This window comes from Schistocerca cancellata, chromosome 9 (genome assembly GCF_023864275.1).
Source record: "Schistocerca cancellata isolate TAMUIC-IGC-003103 chromosome 9, iqSchCanc2.1, whole genome shotgun sequence".
Lineage (NCBI taxonomy): Eukaryota > Metazoa > Arthropoda > Insecta > Orthoptera > Acrididae > Schistocerca > Schistocerca cancellata.
Window position 1 is genome coordinate 188,438,937 of NC_064634.1, and position 16,376 is coordinate 188,455,312.

At 41.8% G+C, this 16,376-nt stretch overlaps 1 protein-coding gene across 1 annotated transcript in view; it reads left to right on the top strand.

Annotated features, from left to right (window-relative positions):
* LOC126100255 (dynein axonemal intermediate chain 7-like) overlaps positions 1-3,523 on the top strand; it is an 844,976-nt gene extending 841,453 nt beyond the window's left edge. Inside the window, exon 17 of the mRNA XM_049910840.1 lies at positions 3,272-3,523. Within this exon, the coding sequence (XP_049766797.1) occupies positions 3,272-3,409 (138 nt within the window). The 3' untranslated portion in view covers positions 3,410-3,523. The remainder of the gene's footprint in view (positions 1-3,271) is intronic.
* The last annotated feature ends 12,853 nt before the right edge of the window (positions 3,524-16,376 follow it).

A 16,376-nucleotide genomic window follows, 5' to 3' on the forward strand; every position in this document is an offset into this window, starting at 1 on the left:
TTCCTGGGGTCAGATACATCACATGATCACACTGACAGAACCACAGGCACATAGACACAGGCAACAGAGCATGCACAATGTCGGCACTAGTACAGTGTATATCCACCTTTCGCAGCAATGCAGGCTGCTATTCTCCCATGGAGACGATCGTAGAGATCCTGGATGTAGTCCTGTGGAATGGCTTGCCATGCCATTTCCACCTGGCGCCTCAGTTGGACCAGCGTTCGTGCTGGACGTGCAGACCACGTGAAACGACGCTTCATCCAGTCCCAAACATGCTCAATGGGGGACAGATCCGGAGATCTTGCTGGCCAGGGTAGTTGACTTACACCTTCTAGAGCACATTGGGTGGCACGGGATACATGCGGACGTGCATTGTCCTGTTGGAACAGCAAGTTCCCTTGCCGGTCTAGGAATGGTAGAACAATGGGTTCGATGACGGTTTGGATGTACCGTGCACTATTCAGTGTCCCCTTGACGATCACCAGTGGTGTACGGCCAGTGTAGGAGATCGCTCCCCACACCATGATGCCGGGTGTTGGCTCTGTGTGCCTCGGTCGTATGCAGTCCTGATTGTGGCGCTCACCTGCACGGCGCCAAACACGCATACGACCATCATTGGCACCAAGGCAGAAGCGACTCTCATCGCTGAAGACGACACGTCTCCATTCGTCCCTCCATTCATGCCTGTCGCGACACCACTGGAGGCGGGCTGCACGATGTTGGGGCGTGAGCGGAAGACGGCCTAACGGTGTGCGGGACCATAGCCCAGCTTCATGGAGACGGTTGCGAATGGTCCTCGCCGATACCCCAGGAGCAACAGTGTCCCTAATTTGCTGGGAAGTGGCGGTGCAGTCCCCTACGGCACTGCGTAGGATCCTACGGTCTTGGCGTGCATCCGTGCGTCGCTGCGGTCCGGTCCCAGGTCAACGGGCACGTGCACCTTCCGCCGACCACTGGCGACAACATCGATGTACTGTGGAGACCTCACGCCCCACGTGTTGAGCAATTCGGCGGTACGTCCACCCGGCCTCCCGCATGCCCACTATACGCCCTCGCTCAAAGTCCGTCAACTGCACATACGGTTCATGTCCACGCTGTCGCGGCATGCTACCAGTGTTAAAGACTGCGATGGAGCTCCGTATGCCACGGCAAACTGGCTGACACTGACAGCGGCGGTGCACAAATGCTGCGCAGCTAGCGCCATTCGACGGCCAACACCGCGGTTCCTAGTGTGTCCGCTGTGCCGTGCGTGTGATCATTGCTTGTACAGCCCTCTCGCAGTGTCCGGAGCAAGTATGGTGGGTCTGACACACCGGTGTCAATGTGTTCTTTTTTTTATTTCCAGGAGTGTATATGAGCCTTTGTATGTTCTTTTTTTATCTTAAGCATGCTACGCAATAAAACAAACAACTTTCTTTTTAGATGTGTTTTGCTTTTACTGACAAGTATCCTTAATGGTTATTCTGTAAATATAATGAATAGATTATATTTCTAGAAGGCATTGAAGGAACAAGGTGCAACCAATTTCAGATTATGGCTTATGTTGGAATGAATGAAGCTTATTTGTCTGAGTTCTGTGATTATCCTTTGTTTTTTCTCGTGACTGACAGAGATGGTTGAGAGGGATAGTCTTTCTCATGGGATTTCAATGGAGCCTACAATCTGCAGGAATGTTTCCAGAACTGATATGAGCCCTTTGGTTCTGATCCAAATAGAAAACTTGAAACTTTTGTTACAGTCCTGAGAGCTGTAATGTGGACCCAAATGGGTAAAAGTACAGTCATGTGGCATTTTTGGCAGGAAGGTCCCGACAGGCAGGTTCAACCTCCTAATTTATAAAGTTTTTCTATCCTTCATGCACAATGGCTGCTCTCCCTCATGAAGAGTGAGAGTTGTGTGTTTAGGTGTAACTGATAAAACTAGGTCAAAATGTGTGTCTGTACTGTGGTATCACGTTTGTGTTAGATAACGGAGGAATCACCATCTACAGGGTAACATGCTATCACTTCATGTGACAGTACAGAGAGGTTTAGAATTTAATCCAGGACATCAACAAAGAGACTGGTCATTAGAGACTTTATGCCACTATCCCAACACCATTTGACATATCCAGGTAGTTATCCATCCAAGTACTGGCCACACCTGGTGTTGCTTAACTTTGGTGATCTGACAAAAAGCAATGTCTTCAATGAGTCAAGGATGTTGGCCCATTCTAAATGGAATAGGGGCACATTACATGTTAGATGTTATCACTCATCTAGCTGACTATGTGTGAAGTGTAGGCAATATTTTTTCCCCTCTCTAATCCAGAAAATGATAGCTGTAGGAGATTCCAAAGTATTAGTGTTGAAGTCCCTCACAGATGATACAAAAAAAAAAATCATAGTGATAAACTGCTGAAGTAATCACAACAATGTTCCAGAGATTGATGCAATTCTAAAAAAGCAGTGGGGCTCATATAATACTAAGCGCACAAAGCTGGCTAAAACCAGAAACAGACAGTAGTGAGATTTTTTTGGTAAATCTTAATATGTGGTTCAATGTGAAGTTCCATCTACCATGCACTTCCCAATCATTTGCAGAGTGTAGATGTAAATGTGGAACCACTAGAATGTGTTTATTTTAAACATTTTATAATGAACATTTTATGGTGACGTATCGTATCAGGTTACTTGTGAAGATTGCACTCAGATATTTCAAGACAGTACTTACTTAACTTGAGAAGCACGTATTATCAGTAACACATTTAAAATAATTGTTAAGTTGTTTTTCTGTGTTACATACCTGTCACAAATGTACCATTTACCTTTAAAGCTTCCTGGGCTTCCTCATTTCTGGCTCTACCAGACTCCTATTTCACTATGTCTTTTACTACATGTCTTGTTGGGGTATTAATTGGTGCCAGTGTATCAAGACATCGACACTGGAATCAGTCAGAGGTAGTCTGATGTGTTAGCTAGCTCATCTAGAGTTGTCTATGGAACTCTACTACCTCCCATTAACACTTATAATTTTAGTGTTTTGAACTATTAACACATTTTTAAACATTAAATAAATATTCCAGGTTGTATTTTGTGCTTGGGATTGGGGGTTACTGTGTGTTATTTCCATAGCTGTAGTCATTAGATCCAATGTATACCTATTGTAAAATGTTTGTCATAATTCACGGTATCTTGGTGTTTTTAATAGCTGTCTCATTTTACATATTTGTAGTCAGTTTCTGTGCATATTAATTCTTGAAACAGTAACATGTTGTTTTATTTTATAGTTTTATGCAGATCTTTATCACTTGCTGCAACATCAGGCATCACCACAGGCCAAAAAAATAATGAAGGATGTTTCCTATTCTCAAGTGCACACGGTGCATGAAATGCTGCAAAAAACAAGAGTGCTCAGCTATTCATGATTAATTATAAATGATTTACATTTATATTTGTTTTATGTTTTATATAATGTGTAATGCAGTATATTTGTACAGCATTTTATTATACAGTCTTGTACTTTATTGCTCAACTGAAAAAAAGTCCTATGAATAAATTGTGCAGTAATTTTGGAGTGTTTGTTTCCAGTTTACCTTTGAATAGATCCTGTACCTCGAATATTTTTATTTTCAACTTAACCAGGAGATTCAGTATGATGAGTAACATAGCTTATAACTGCTTCTGAAATTACAAATATGTGACACAATTTTTAACCAAATATGATTTCATACTTGTCAGGAGCTAATACTGGAAGAATAAAGTGTATAAACCACTATCAGCTATTTCATGATTCTGAAGAGCACTGCATACCTACACGACATTTAACCCCTCTCTCTCTCTCTCTCTCTCTCTCTCTCTCTCTCTCTCTCGTTTTTTCTTGTTTTATAGTTTCTTCCAGAAACAGCCCAAAATACTTCCAAAATCAGGTACATCCTGTGTGACAAAATGAATTTTCCAGGCTTAATATATCCTATACAATTTAAATTAAAAACTTGTTTAAATCAGCAACTGATGAAATATGTATCAGCTATGGAAGCTGTAACATTACAAATTTTATTTTATTTCTTTCAAAGCTTTAAGGCCCAGTATTGGTTCTGTAGAAACTGACATCCACGTATAAATAAAACAAATGCTCTTTGTATATTTTTCTCTGTACATAATTCCACAGATAATGGTAACATAGTCATGCTGGTATCGCATGTAACATGCAGATTTCTAGAGGAACGTCAATAGGATAACCTCACCCTTGATCCAAATCATGTAACTATCAAACTGTGAGCTCATTGTTCCCAGCAGAACAATTACCCAAGGGGAAGAAGAAAAAGAAGACATACAACACAAAACAAGAGGAACAAAGATCCAGAAGAACGACAGAAGGGCAACAAGCACTATAATGGACAAAATTGGACAAGAAAACCAAAGAGAGACACAAGAAACAGGGAGAAGAGGTTAAAGAGTAGAAAGCAGATCACCATGACTGGCTGATTATGAGAATAAAAAAGGAGAAGCCAGCCACTCTTCAACACATTTAAACCTCCACCCTAAAAGTCCTACAGTGGAAGACACAGAACGACAGAGGACTTACGCTAAAACTCAGATCAAGTGATAAAACCCACCCTCATGAACAAAACATAAAACTAAAGCTGCTGTTCAGGCATTGTCACCCAACACTGAAGGTAGGGTGCAGGGGAAGTTAAAACTCCACTACAGAGCGGCTAAAAGTGGGCAGTCCAGCAAGAGGTGGACGACTGTCATTTGGGAGCCACAGCGACACTGAGGTGGTCCTCGTGACAGAGGAGGTAACCATGTGCGAGCCACAAGTGGCCAATATGGAGCCGACCAAAGACAACTGATTCCCTATGAGTAGCCTGCAAGGAAGACTTCCACACATTCGCAATCTCCGTAATGACAAGCAGTTTGTTAACATACTGTTATGCCACTCCATCTCACAAAGCCAAAAAACCTTGCAGCATAAGACAGAACACAGGTCAGTTTCAGAGATGCATTTCTCCAGGAGCAGTTTCTGCATAGACTGTTTAGCCAGCCTGTCAGTAAGTTTGTTGCCTGGGATTCCGAACATGTCCTCGGGTCCACACAAACACCACCGAACGACTGGACCGTTCCACGGCAGAGATGGACTCCTGGATGTTCACTACCAAAGGATGGTGAGGTTAGCACTGTTCAATAGCTTGTTTAATGAAATTGCATGAAATTTTTCATTAACGAATATTTAATAATCTAATTTGATTGTTTTAGTTAATTAATTTTTGTGTTTTCTTTCCTTCAGTAAGTACGAACTTTGTTGTAGAACCTTTCTCTTATTTACGTGTGGTAATAAAAATTCATTTTCAAAAGAATTACGTACATTTAAAAATTACGTGAACTCATATTAACTGATTAAGAATATTTAGTTGAGAATTAAATCCTTTACATAATTCGGCCTTGGCACACATTTTCTAAATGAAGTGGGTTTTTTGTTTATTTAAATATTTACTGAATTCTTTCCCAGCATTAGCTATGGAACACAAGACTGTCTCTATTAGCAGAAAATGGTTAAATATTGCCAAGCCGACATTTAATTATCACTGATAAAACATACTTCGCTATACATTTAAGTTATTTGAAAGAACCAAAATTGTTAAATTTCAACATTAACTATCTGCCTACGAATGCACAAATGTGTAACCAGTTTAAAATTCATCAGTCTCAGGATCGCTGCAAAAGAAGAACATTTTCTTAAGTCGCTGTTAATTTTTATCTGTTCCCGATTTACGGGTTTGGTTAATTTTTCTTTAGCGGAACAATTTTTTAAATGTGCCGCCGCTGCAAATCGATCGGTCGCGGCACAGCCCAGCAACACCGCTAAAAATGCTGAAAATTCTTTAAATAAATATTATAGATGACATGGGCAAGCTAATTTACATTAATAATACACACTTTTGATAAATTATGATATATTTAGACCCAACAATAATTCAACTCACATTAGTTTGTAATTTCTCCTCTAATGGCAGCTAAATCTAGATACAGACAAAAGAAATCTACCCATTCATAAAACGCTTCGTCACAGCTTCTTCTCGCATTCAGCTCTACACAGAGATGACCAAAGAATACACAGTACGTGGTGCTTTTATACTACTGCTGACTATTAACATTTCTTTGTAATCTCATAACATTATTTTCCTCTGGCTAAATTTCACATCTCTGTTATCGCAGATATTGACACATTTCGCAATCACATAATGAATATAGAAATATTACCTCCTAAATACAGAGAGAATATTACTACAAAAAATATTACAATAATAACAAATGTCTTTTACACAAAATTCAATAATATTTTTTGTTAAATAATTACAGTATGTACAAATTGCTCAGAGCGGCGTATATGGTACAAATAAATTTTAGTTTATTAATAGCGCGAGTTTGCCAGGGAACGTTACACTTGCAAGCTGCTCAAGGAGTCAGAACAGAGAAGAAATGACTCACCAGAACAGGAACAGATGTACTGAAGTGCACGAGATATGGCCATAAGCTCTGCAGTGAATACACTGCAGCCAGCGGGAAAGGAATGCTGTTAAATATGGCATCTGTGGACATAGGCGAAGCCAACATTACCATCAGCCATCAAACCATCGGTGTTAACAACTTCAGAGCCCTGGAACATGTCAAGAATCGAGAGGAAGTGACAGCAGAGAGCGGCAGGGTTAACGGAGCCCTTAGGGACATGCAAAAGATCCAGATGAAGCTTTGGCCAAAATGTACACCTTGGGAGCGTACGTGAATGGACCTCAAGCAAAGGTAGTAAAGGGAAGGACTCCAGTTCAGACATATGGGATCACACGTGAACCACAATCGGGAGCTCTGACCTTAGCCGCTGATGCAGGAGATGACCTGCTGCAGGTGGGAAAAGGAGATGGCGTTTGGTACCAAAAAAATGTCTGATCTTTCTCCAGACTTGGGAATGTGACGTATGGCACACAATGGTCAACACGTACCTCTCCCAACACTCCTGTTTCCATTGTTTTATAAGGAGTATGGAAACGAAGTTTTTAATGACAGCACTTATATGTAAAACATTCTTGGTTTTCTTGGTGCCTCAATTGTAGATAAAATCCCAAGCTTTTGATGATTACCTCCATCATTATCATCAGAAGCAACTGACTGTCTTCACTGCTGCTGTGGTAACCTTTTTATAGCCTGTGGACAGTTTCTGATTGGTCGGCTTATGATTGGTCGACAATTACATACTGCTGTCACAGGTGGTGTCAATGTGTGTGGCGGTGGCGCCACTGCTTCCGTTGGAACGTAAACCTTGGAAGGAACGTCTCTGTTGCTTCTCTGCATCAAGCGCTTGTTTCCGTGCATAGCTCAGATGGTATCTGCTATCGCGGCTGAAATTCTTTTGGTTCATTCTTATTTCAACAGCCTCCTTAATAACAGAATTGCAGTACGTGGAGGCATGGGACAGAATTTTTGTTTCATCGAACAATATTTTATGTTTATTCGTGAGGCTGTGCTCCGCAATTGCTGATTTCTCTAGTTCTCTATTTTTAATATGGCTTTGGTGTTCTGCACAGTGGTGGGAAACAGTATGAATGGTCTGGCCTATATAATTGCTTCCACACTCACTGGGGATATTCTAAACTCCAGGGACCCTGAGGCCAAGATTGTCCTTAACAGGCTGCATCATCTCCTTAATTTTCTTAGGACGATGAAAAATTGGTCTTATACCTCGTCTACGCAGGACTCTTCCAATTTTGCTGGAGATCACGCCACAAAAAGGAAGAACTGCAATGTTTCATCCTGTGAGTGTGCAACATTTTCACGTTTCCTTTTTTTGGAGAACACTGCCTTTATATCGCGTGCACCATAGCCATTCTTTCGAAACACGTACTTCAGATGGCTAATCTCGGACCTTAAGTGGTCCTTGTCAGAAACAGTTTTTGCTCTATATAACAGCGTGTTCAAAACGGCTCTCTTCTGAGCAGGATGATGGAAACTCTGTGCATTCAGGTATAAATCAGTATGTGTCAGCTTAAGGTACAGAGATTGGCCCCTGTCGTTGTACTAAAACATCTAAGAAAGGCAGTCTCCCTTCCTTCTCCATCTCGACAGTGAACTGGATGTTCGAATGTATGCTGTTCATGTGTTCCATGAATTGTTCAAAAGCTTCTGCGCTGTGTGGCCAGATCATAAATGTATCACGAACGTAATGATAAAATAAGGATGGATGGAGGGGAGCTAAATTTAATGCACATTCCTCAAAATTCTCCATAAAGAAGTTAGCCAGTGATGGAGACAACAGAGAGCCCATTGCCATACCGTCTGTCATTTCATAAAATTTGTTACCATACAAGAAGTAGATGGTTGTCACCACATGCCAGAACAACTTTATAGTTTCAGGAGGAAAAAGATCCGCCAGCATTTTCAATGTGTCCTCCACAGGAACTTTTGTGAACAGCGAAACCACATCCAGGCTGACTAAAATGTCATTTGGACCAACTGTAATTTGTTGATTTTTGCAATGAACATCTGGGAGTTTTTGATGTGATGTTCACACCGACCGACTATAGGAGTCATCAACTTTGTTAGGTATTTGGCCAGCTTATAAGTAGGAGAACCAATTGAACTGACAGCAGGTCCCATGGGAACTTTATCCTTGTGGATCTTTGGTAGTCCATACAACCTGGGTGGTCTAGGAGCTTGGACTCTGAGATTTTATGTAACATCGTCTGGCAGCCTGGAATTCTTCATTAACTTCATGGTTTTTGTGCTGTATGTCAAAGTCGAGCCCCATTTAAGACATTTATACATACTGTCCTCCAACAGCGATGTCATTTTACTATGATATTTGGTAGTATTAAGGACAACGGTGGCATTTCCTTTGTCACTTGGTAATATGACAAGATCTTCATCCTTCTGAAGTAAACAGAGGCCCCTCCCTCTCCTCTCTATTGATATTAGATCTGGGAGACTTAGCTGAGACCAAAAATCGACTGGTAACAAGTTTCACTTCGTCGGCATCGTCCTGTGCAAGATGCCACACCATTTGTTGTACTCCACTGATAAGATCCACAATGGGTATAGTACATGGTGTAGGAGCAAAATTCAAACTTTTATTAAGGGCTGAGATGGCCCCTTTGTCCAGGTTCTTGCCTGACAGGTTGACGACAGTGCGTACTGTTTCGTACGATGACTCTGATCTTTGCATAACTGCAAGACACTCAAATTTCTTTACTTGTTTAACTGATGTATTGCTAAGATGAGCTCTTTGATGAGCAGCCATTGTCATATCGACCCACTCCCAGTCAAATGGCGAGTGAAGTGTATCTAACAAAAGATGACAACTATATAAACTTTGTGCATTAAGATCCAGTTCGTACCTTCACTTGCATGAATATCAAGAGCTCAGATGGAAACCTAGTTCTAAGCAAAGAAGGGAAAGCAGAAAGGTGGAAGGAGTATACAGAGGGTCTATACAGGGGCAATGTTCTTGAGGACAATATTATGGAAATGGAAGAGGAGGAAGATGAAGATGAAAAGGGAGATATGATACTGCGTGAAGAGTTTGACAGAGCACTGAAAGACCAAAGTCGAAACAAGGCCCCAGGAGTAGACAACATTCCATTAGAACTACTGACAGCCTTGGGAGAACCAGGCCTAACAAAACTCTACCATCTGGTGAGCAAGATGTACGAGACAGGCGAAATTCCCTCAGACTTCAAGAAGAATATAGTAATTCCACTCCCAAAGAAAGCAGGTGTTGACAGATGTGAAAATTACCGAACTATCAGTTTAATAAGTCACAGCTGCAAAATACTAACACGAATTCTTTACAGATGAATGGAAAAACTGGTAGAAGCCGACCTTGGGGAAGATCAGTTTGGATTCCGTAGAAATGTTGGAACACGTGAGGCAATACTGACCCTAAGACTTATCTTGGAAGAAAGATTAAGGAAAGGCAAACCTACATTTCTAGCATTTGTAGACTTAGAGGAAGCTTTTGACAATGTTGTTTGGAATACTCTCTTTCAAATTCTGAAGGTGGCAGTGATAAAATACAGAAAGCGAAAGGCAATTTACAATTCATGCAGAAACCAGATGGCAGTTGTAAGAGTCGAGGGACATGAAAGGAAAGCAGTGGTTGGGAAGGGAGTGAGACAGGGTTGTAGCCTCTCCCTGATGTTATTCAATCTGTATATTGAGCATGCAGTGAAGGAAACAAAAGAAAAGTTCAGAGTAGGTATTAAAATCCATGGAGAAGAAATAAAAACTTTGAGGTTTGCTGATGACATTGTAATTCTGTCAGAGACAGAAAAGGACTTGGAAGAGCAGTTGAACGGAATGGACGGCGTCTTGAAAGGAGGGTATAAGATGAACATCAACAAAAGCAAAATGAGGATAATTGAATGTAGTCGAATTAAATCGGGTGATGCTGAGGGAATTAGATTAGGAAATGAGGCACTTAAAGTAGTAAAGGAGTTTTGCTATTTGGGGAGCAAAATAACTGATGATTGTTGAAGTAGAGAGGATATAAAATGTAGACTGGCAATGGCAAGGAAAGCGTTTCTGAAGAAGAGAAATTTGTTAACATCGAGTATTGATTTAAGTGTCAGTAAGTCGTTTCTGAAAGTATTTGTATGGAGTGTTGCCATGTATGGAAGTGAAACATGGATGATAAATAGTTTAGACAAGAAGAGAATAGAAGCTTTCAAAATGTGGTGCTACAGAAGAATGCTCAAGATTAGATGGGTAGATCACATAACTAATGAGGAGGTATTGAATAGAATTGGGGGGAAGAGGAGTTCGTGGCACAACTTGACTAGAAGAAGAGATCGGTTGGTTGGACATGTCCTGAGGCATCAAGAGATCACCAATTTGGTACTGGAGGGCAGCGTGGAGGGTAAAAATCATAGAGGGAGACCAAGAGATGAATACACTAAGCAGATTCAGAAGGATGTAGGCTGCAGTAGGTACTGAGAGATGAAGAAGCTTGCACAGGATAGAGTAGCATGGAGAGCTGCATCAAACCAGTCTCAGGACTGAAGACCACAACAACAACAGGCGAAGTGAAAGTATAAACAAAATTAGCGTATGGCTCAACTGTCTCCACTCGACAATAATCACTGTCAGTAGCTGGAGAGGAGACATTGACCTGTACACATGCGCGACAGACTGGCAGGAGGAACCAAAATAGGAATGCAATATGTACCTAACCTAAATACAAAGTAAACGGAAATACTATGCAAATACATCTACTGTCTATGAACTAAGGAACCTATTGACTTATGCACACAGAGCTTTAATTAAATACTAAGCTATGTACAACATATTTATAACCACAAGGAAGCATAATGAAAAACTTTATGAGACACGTAAGCTAAGGACTAATGACAGAATACTGTGAGAAATGTCAAATAATTTTCTTTGCAGATTAAATGGACATAATGTGTAACAAAATAATCGAATGTCTATGAATTTAAACAAACTATGGAAATATCTGTGGATGTATGCAATGACCACATTTATCAGTGGCCACCGAGCTATGTAATGTAATTAGTTTTAAGTTAGTTTCAAGTTTTTTTTTTCTTTCAGTGACCAGTGCATTGTCACGGTGCAGAAGAAGAGAATTATGTCAAGAGTAGCAGGTACCAAATGAAGAAATTGGCCGCACCTCAAGTAAACAATTTAGTTATAAGGATATTTATACAAAGGTCATAAGGCAAATGAAAAATGAAATACGCATTGTCACAGTGTGTCTCTGTGACAATTATCAGTACCTATTTACTGCAGGGTACACATAAATATTTAAGCAGGAAATTTTACAAAAATTACTTAACTTTTATCGTGTCACATGGAAGCTTGAATAATGACATTTCCAGGTATTTTAAAAAGATAAGTCTATGAAGGTTAAAATATCAGATTTCACACTAAGCTACATGTGAATTGAAGTAAACAGCACTAACACATGAAGAAACAACATGATATTACTACAAGGATGATTAGTTGGTGCACATTATTTCAATGAAGCAAATGTTCTTTGGCAACTAGTCCATCATTGTACGAGTAACATTGAGAGTGTGAAAGGCTGGTGGGTTTTCTCTGATGCAGAGGCTTGAGCAAAAGTGCTCAGTGAAGTGCTTGGCAATCGCATTTGCATCGGTAGATAACATGCCGTTTATGTTAACACTGGGAACACCTGTTGGGATCTGGTACCTGAAAAGATGTTTGATCTTTTCCCAGACTTGGGAAGATGATGTATGACACCCAATGGTCGAGACACATCTCTCCCAACACTCATGCTTCCGTCGTTTTATAAGCTGGTGAACGCAGGCACAGAGCCATTTAAAGGCTATGAGGTGCACCAAGGAAGGGTGCCGCTGTAGAGCTAGCCAATGCTCTTTAATTGCTTCACTGACTTCTGGTGACCACCAAGGGACTGCGTTCCACCAGGGGCACTCTAAAGAGTGACGAATCATGTTTTCTGCCACAGAAACGTTTGTTGTAATCACCTTCTCAACCATCACATCGATGTCACTGTGTGGGGGAGATTCAACAGTAACAGCAGAGGTGAAAGTTTCCCAGTCTGCCTTGTTTAAAGCCCATATGGCAGGATTCTGTGGACCTGACACTGGGGCAGTAACAGGAAGATGAGGAAGTGGTCACTATCACACTGGTCATCATGTGCTCTCCAGTGGATAGTTGGGAGAAGTCCTGGGCTGTAAATTGATAAATCAATGGCCGAGTAACTACCACGAGCCACACTGAAATGTGTGGCAGCCCCAGTATTTAAGGGGCAGAGGTCAACATCTCTGCCTCAACCAGTAAGCACGGTGTCACCCCACAAGGGTGGGCATTAAAATCTCCCGAAAGTTGGAAAGGTTTAGGGAGTTGATCAATCAGTGCAGTTAATACATTCAGGAATACTGCACCATCTGGATGAAGGTTATTTCCTGTGTCATCCTCATTCTGACAGTCACAGCTTCAGGAGGGCTTTGAAGGGACACAGTTTCATTACAGACTGACTTTAGGACATAAATGCAGACTCCACCTGACACTCGATTGTTGTCGCTGTGGTTCCTGTAGTATCCCTTATTGGCACAGAGGGCAGGGGTCCGCATTGTCGAGAACCAGGTTTCCTGGAGGGCAATGCAGAAAGCATGTGTAAAGCTTAACAGTTGCTGTGGCTCAGCCAGGTGGTGGAAAAAACCGCCACAATTTCACTGGAGGATGACATCATCATGAGACTGCGAAGGCATGGAACATTCAATGAGGCAGTCTGTGCCTCGGGCTGATCTGCTGCCACTGACTTTTTGCCTGAGCAGTCTATATCCATTGTGTCTCAGGGTCCAGCGAGATCTAGGTCCTCAGTGGATGCCAGAATCTTCACCTCATCTGCAGACGCAGAGCTTGCAGGTAGCGGCGGTGAGCATGCCACTGCAGTTCAAAAAATGGTTCAAATGGCTCTAAGCACTTTGGGACTTAACTTCTGAGGTCATCAGTCCCCTAGAACTTAGAACTACTTAAACATAAGTAACCTGAGGACAACACAGACATCCATGCCTGAGGCAGGATTCGAACCTTCAACCGTAGCGGTCGCGCGGTTCGAGACTGTAGCGCCTAGAACTGCTCGGCCAATCCGGCCGGCACCCACTGCAATTTCCTTGATTTTGGATACCTTCTTTTTGGCTTTCTCTCAATGCTCCTTGGGTTCCCCAAGCTGATTCAGTCTTCACAGATTCAGTCTCCAGGACTGAGGATGATCATGAAGCCCCACGAACAGCTGCTTTTGGGCTCTCCAGCCATCTTCATCACTAGCAGAAACCTGGGAAGGGAGTGACCCAAGGGACGCCTTCATAGTGAGAGGAGCCAAAGAAGACTTATTGTTCTCCGGCTCAGAGGTCCCCGATGGTCGGGGGTGTTGTTGCTCCTGAAGTAGGTGGTATGGGAGCAACAGGGAGGGAAACGCCCCCCACCATCAAGGGGGCAGGTGTAGTCTTCATGTTCTGAGAGGTGACAGGAATGTGAGCAACTGATGGGGCGACAATTGTGCTCATAGCGGCAGCGTAAGAGGTGTTCATAGCCACAGAATGTAGGCGCTCAAATTTCCTCTCAGCCTCAGTGTAGGTCAGTTGGTCCAGTGTCTTATATTCCATGATTTTCCTCTCTTTCTGAAAAAATCCTGCAGTCTGGCAAGCAAGGTGAAAGATGCTCTCCACAGTTGACACAAATGGGAGGCAGGGTACATGGAGTATTAGGATGTGATGGATGTCCACAGTCTTGACATGTGATGCTTGAAGTACAGCGGGAAGACATATGGCCAAACTTCCAGCACTTAAAGCACTGTTCCAGGGGAGGGATATATGGTTTGAAGTCAGACCGGTAGACCATCATCTTGACCTTCTCGGGCAATATGTCACCCTCGAAGGCCAAGATGAAGGCATCGGTGGCAACTTGATTATCCCTCAGATCCTGATGGACACGCCAGGCAAAATGAACACCTAGTGGTTGTATCCCAGAACTGTTAAACAAAAGAGGCAATAATTCTTTAGTGGCACCCAAAAACAATTGCTACTGCAGTCTGCAGTATATACTGGTGGAGCCCAAACAATGAGCAATGAAACTTGCACTCAACACCTGAAAGGAAACAACTGGGTAGTTGTTGAAATATCTTGTAAAGACAAAAACAACAACTTGCCTACAAACTCATAGTATATAAGCCATCAGTTTTACAGAGAATGTGTTAAAAAACATATTTTAATGGGGTCAATACACTCATACACAAAGGTTCTTAGAGAGTACGAAAACTGAGGAACTTTAAGTACAAAATTGTTTGAACCTCCACCATATTCTCAAGATTTGTCCTATTTATACTTCGACCTCTTATAGCATTTTAGAGCTGGAAAAACAATTTGAATCCAATGAAGAGATTACAGCAGCTGTATATAAGTACTCTGCATGATTTTCAGAGTTCTATTAGAGGTGGAAAAATATGATGATATTGATTTTCTTATCATTGATCTATGCAGAAGGGTTAGAACAGAAAAGTCAGCAGGAAATTTCACAGCAACTATCAACAGGAGAAACTCTACTTCTACAGGTCTATACACTATGTGATCGAAAGCATCCAGACACCCCCAAAAACATACTTTCTTCATATTAGGTGCATTATGCTGCCACCTATTGCCTGGTATTCCATATTAGCAACCTCAGTAGTCGTTAGACATCATGAGAGGTGAGAGAGCAGAATGGGGCGTTCCATGGAACTCACGGACTTCAGACGAGCTCAGATGATTCGGTGTTACTTGTGTCATAAATCTGTATGTGAGGTTTCCACACTCCTAAACATCCTTAGGTCAACTGTTTCTCATGTGATAGTGAAGTGGAAACACAAAGGGACATGTACTGTACAGCTACACTATTGATGATGAACAGCTGGAGACAGCACCTGCTGTAAAATTTCTGGGCGTAACTATTGAGAGCGACCTTAAGTGCAATGACCACATAAAACTGATAGTGGGAAAAAGCTGACACCAGACTCAGATTCATGGGAAGAATCTTAAAGAAAAATGTAAATCACCCACGAAAGAAGTGGCTTACAAGGTGCTTGTTCACTCGATTCTTGATTATTGTTCATCTGTCTGGGATCACTATCAGGTAGGACTGACAGAGGAGATAGAGAAGATCCAACAAAGAGTGGCACATTTCATCACGGGATTGTTTAGCTGACAAGAGAGCGTTACACAGATGCTAAACCAACTCCACTGGTAGACATTACAAGAGAGGTGTTGTGCATTACAGAGAGATTTACTATTGAAATTTTGGGACAGCACTTTTCAGGAGGAGTAAGACAACATATTACTCCCCCACCCCCCACCCCCCACCCCCACCCACACACCCACCCACCCCCAAATACATCTTGAGTATTGACCAAGAGGAGAAAATTCGAGAAATTAAATTAGAGTCAATACAGAGGTTTCCCGACAATCATCCTTCCCATACACTATTCGTGAGTGGAACAGTGTTAGCGGGATCAGACAGCGGTACCAAAAGTACCCTCTGCACACCCCATTAGCTCATTTGCTGAGTATGATATAGGTGTAAATGCAGTGAAAGCAAGCTGCCTATTTTTTTACCACTTTCGAAACTCATCAAGATTTCAATAAATATTTGTGCAGTTTTCTTCAGATACTACTTCATTTTAGATACAGAGGCATCATCTGTAAAAATTCTAAGGGTAGTATTAATATTGTCTTCCAGCTTATTAATATATAATGTGAACAGTGAAAGTCCATTGAACTTCTCTGGGGCACACCTAAAGTTGTTCTACTTCTGCTAATAACTCTCCATCCAACATAACATGCTGTCTCTTCCCTACAAAGAAATCCT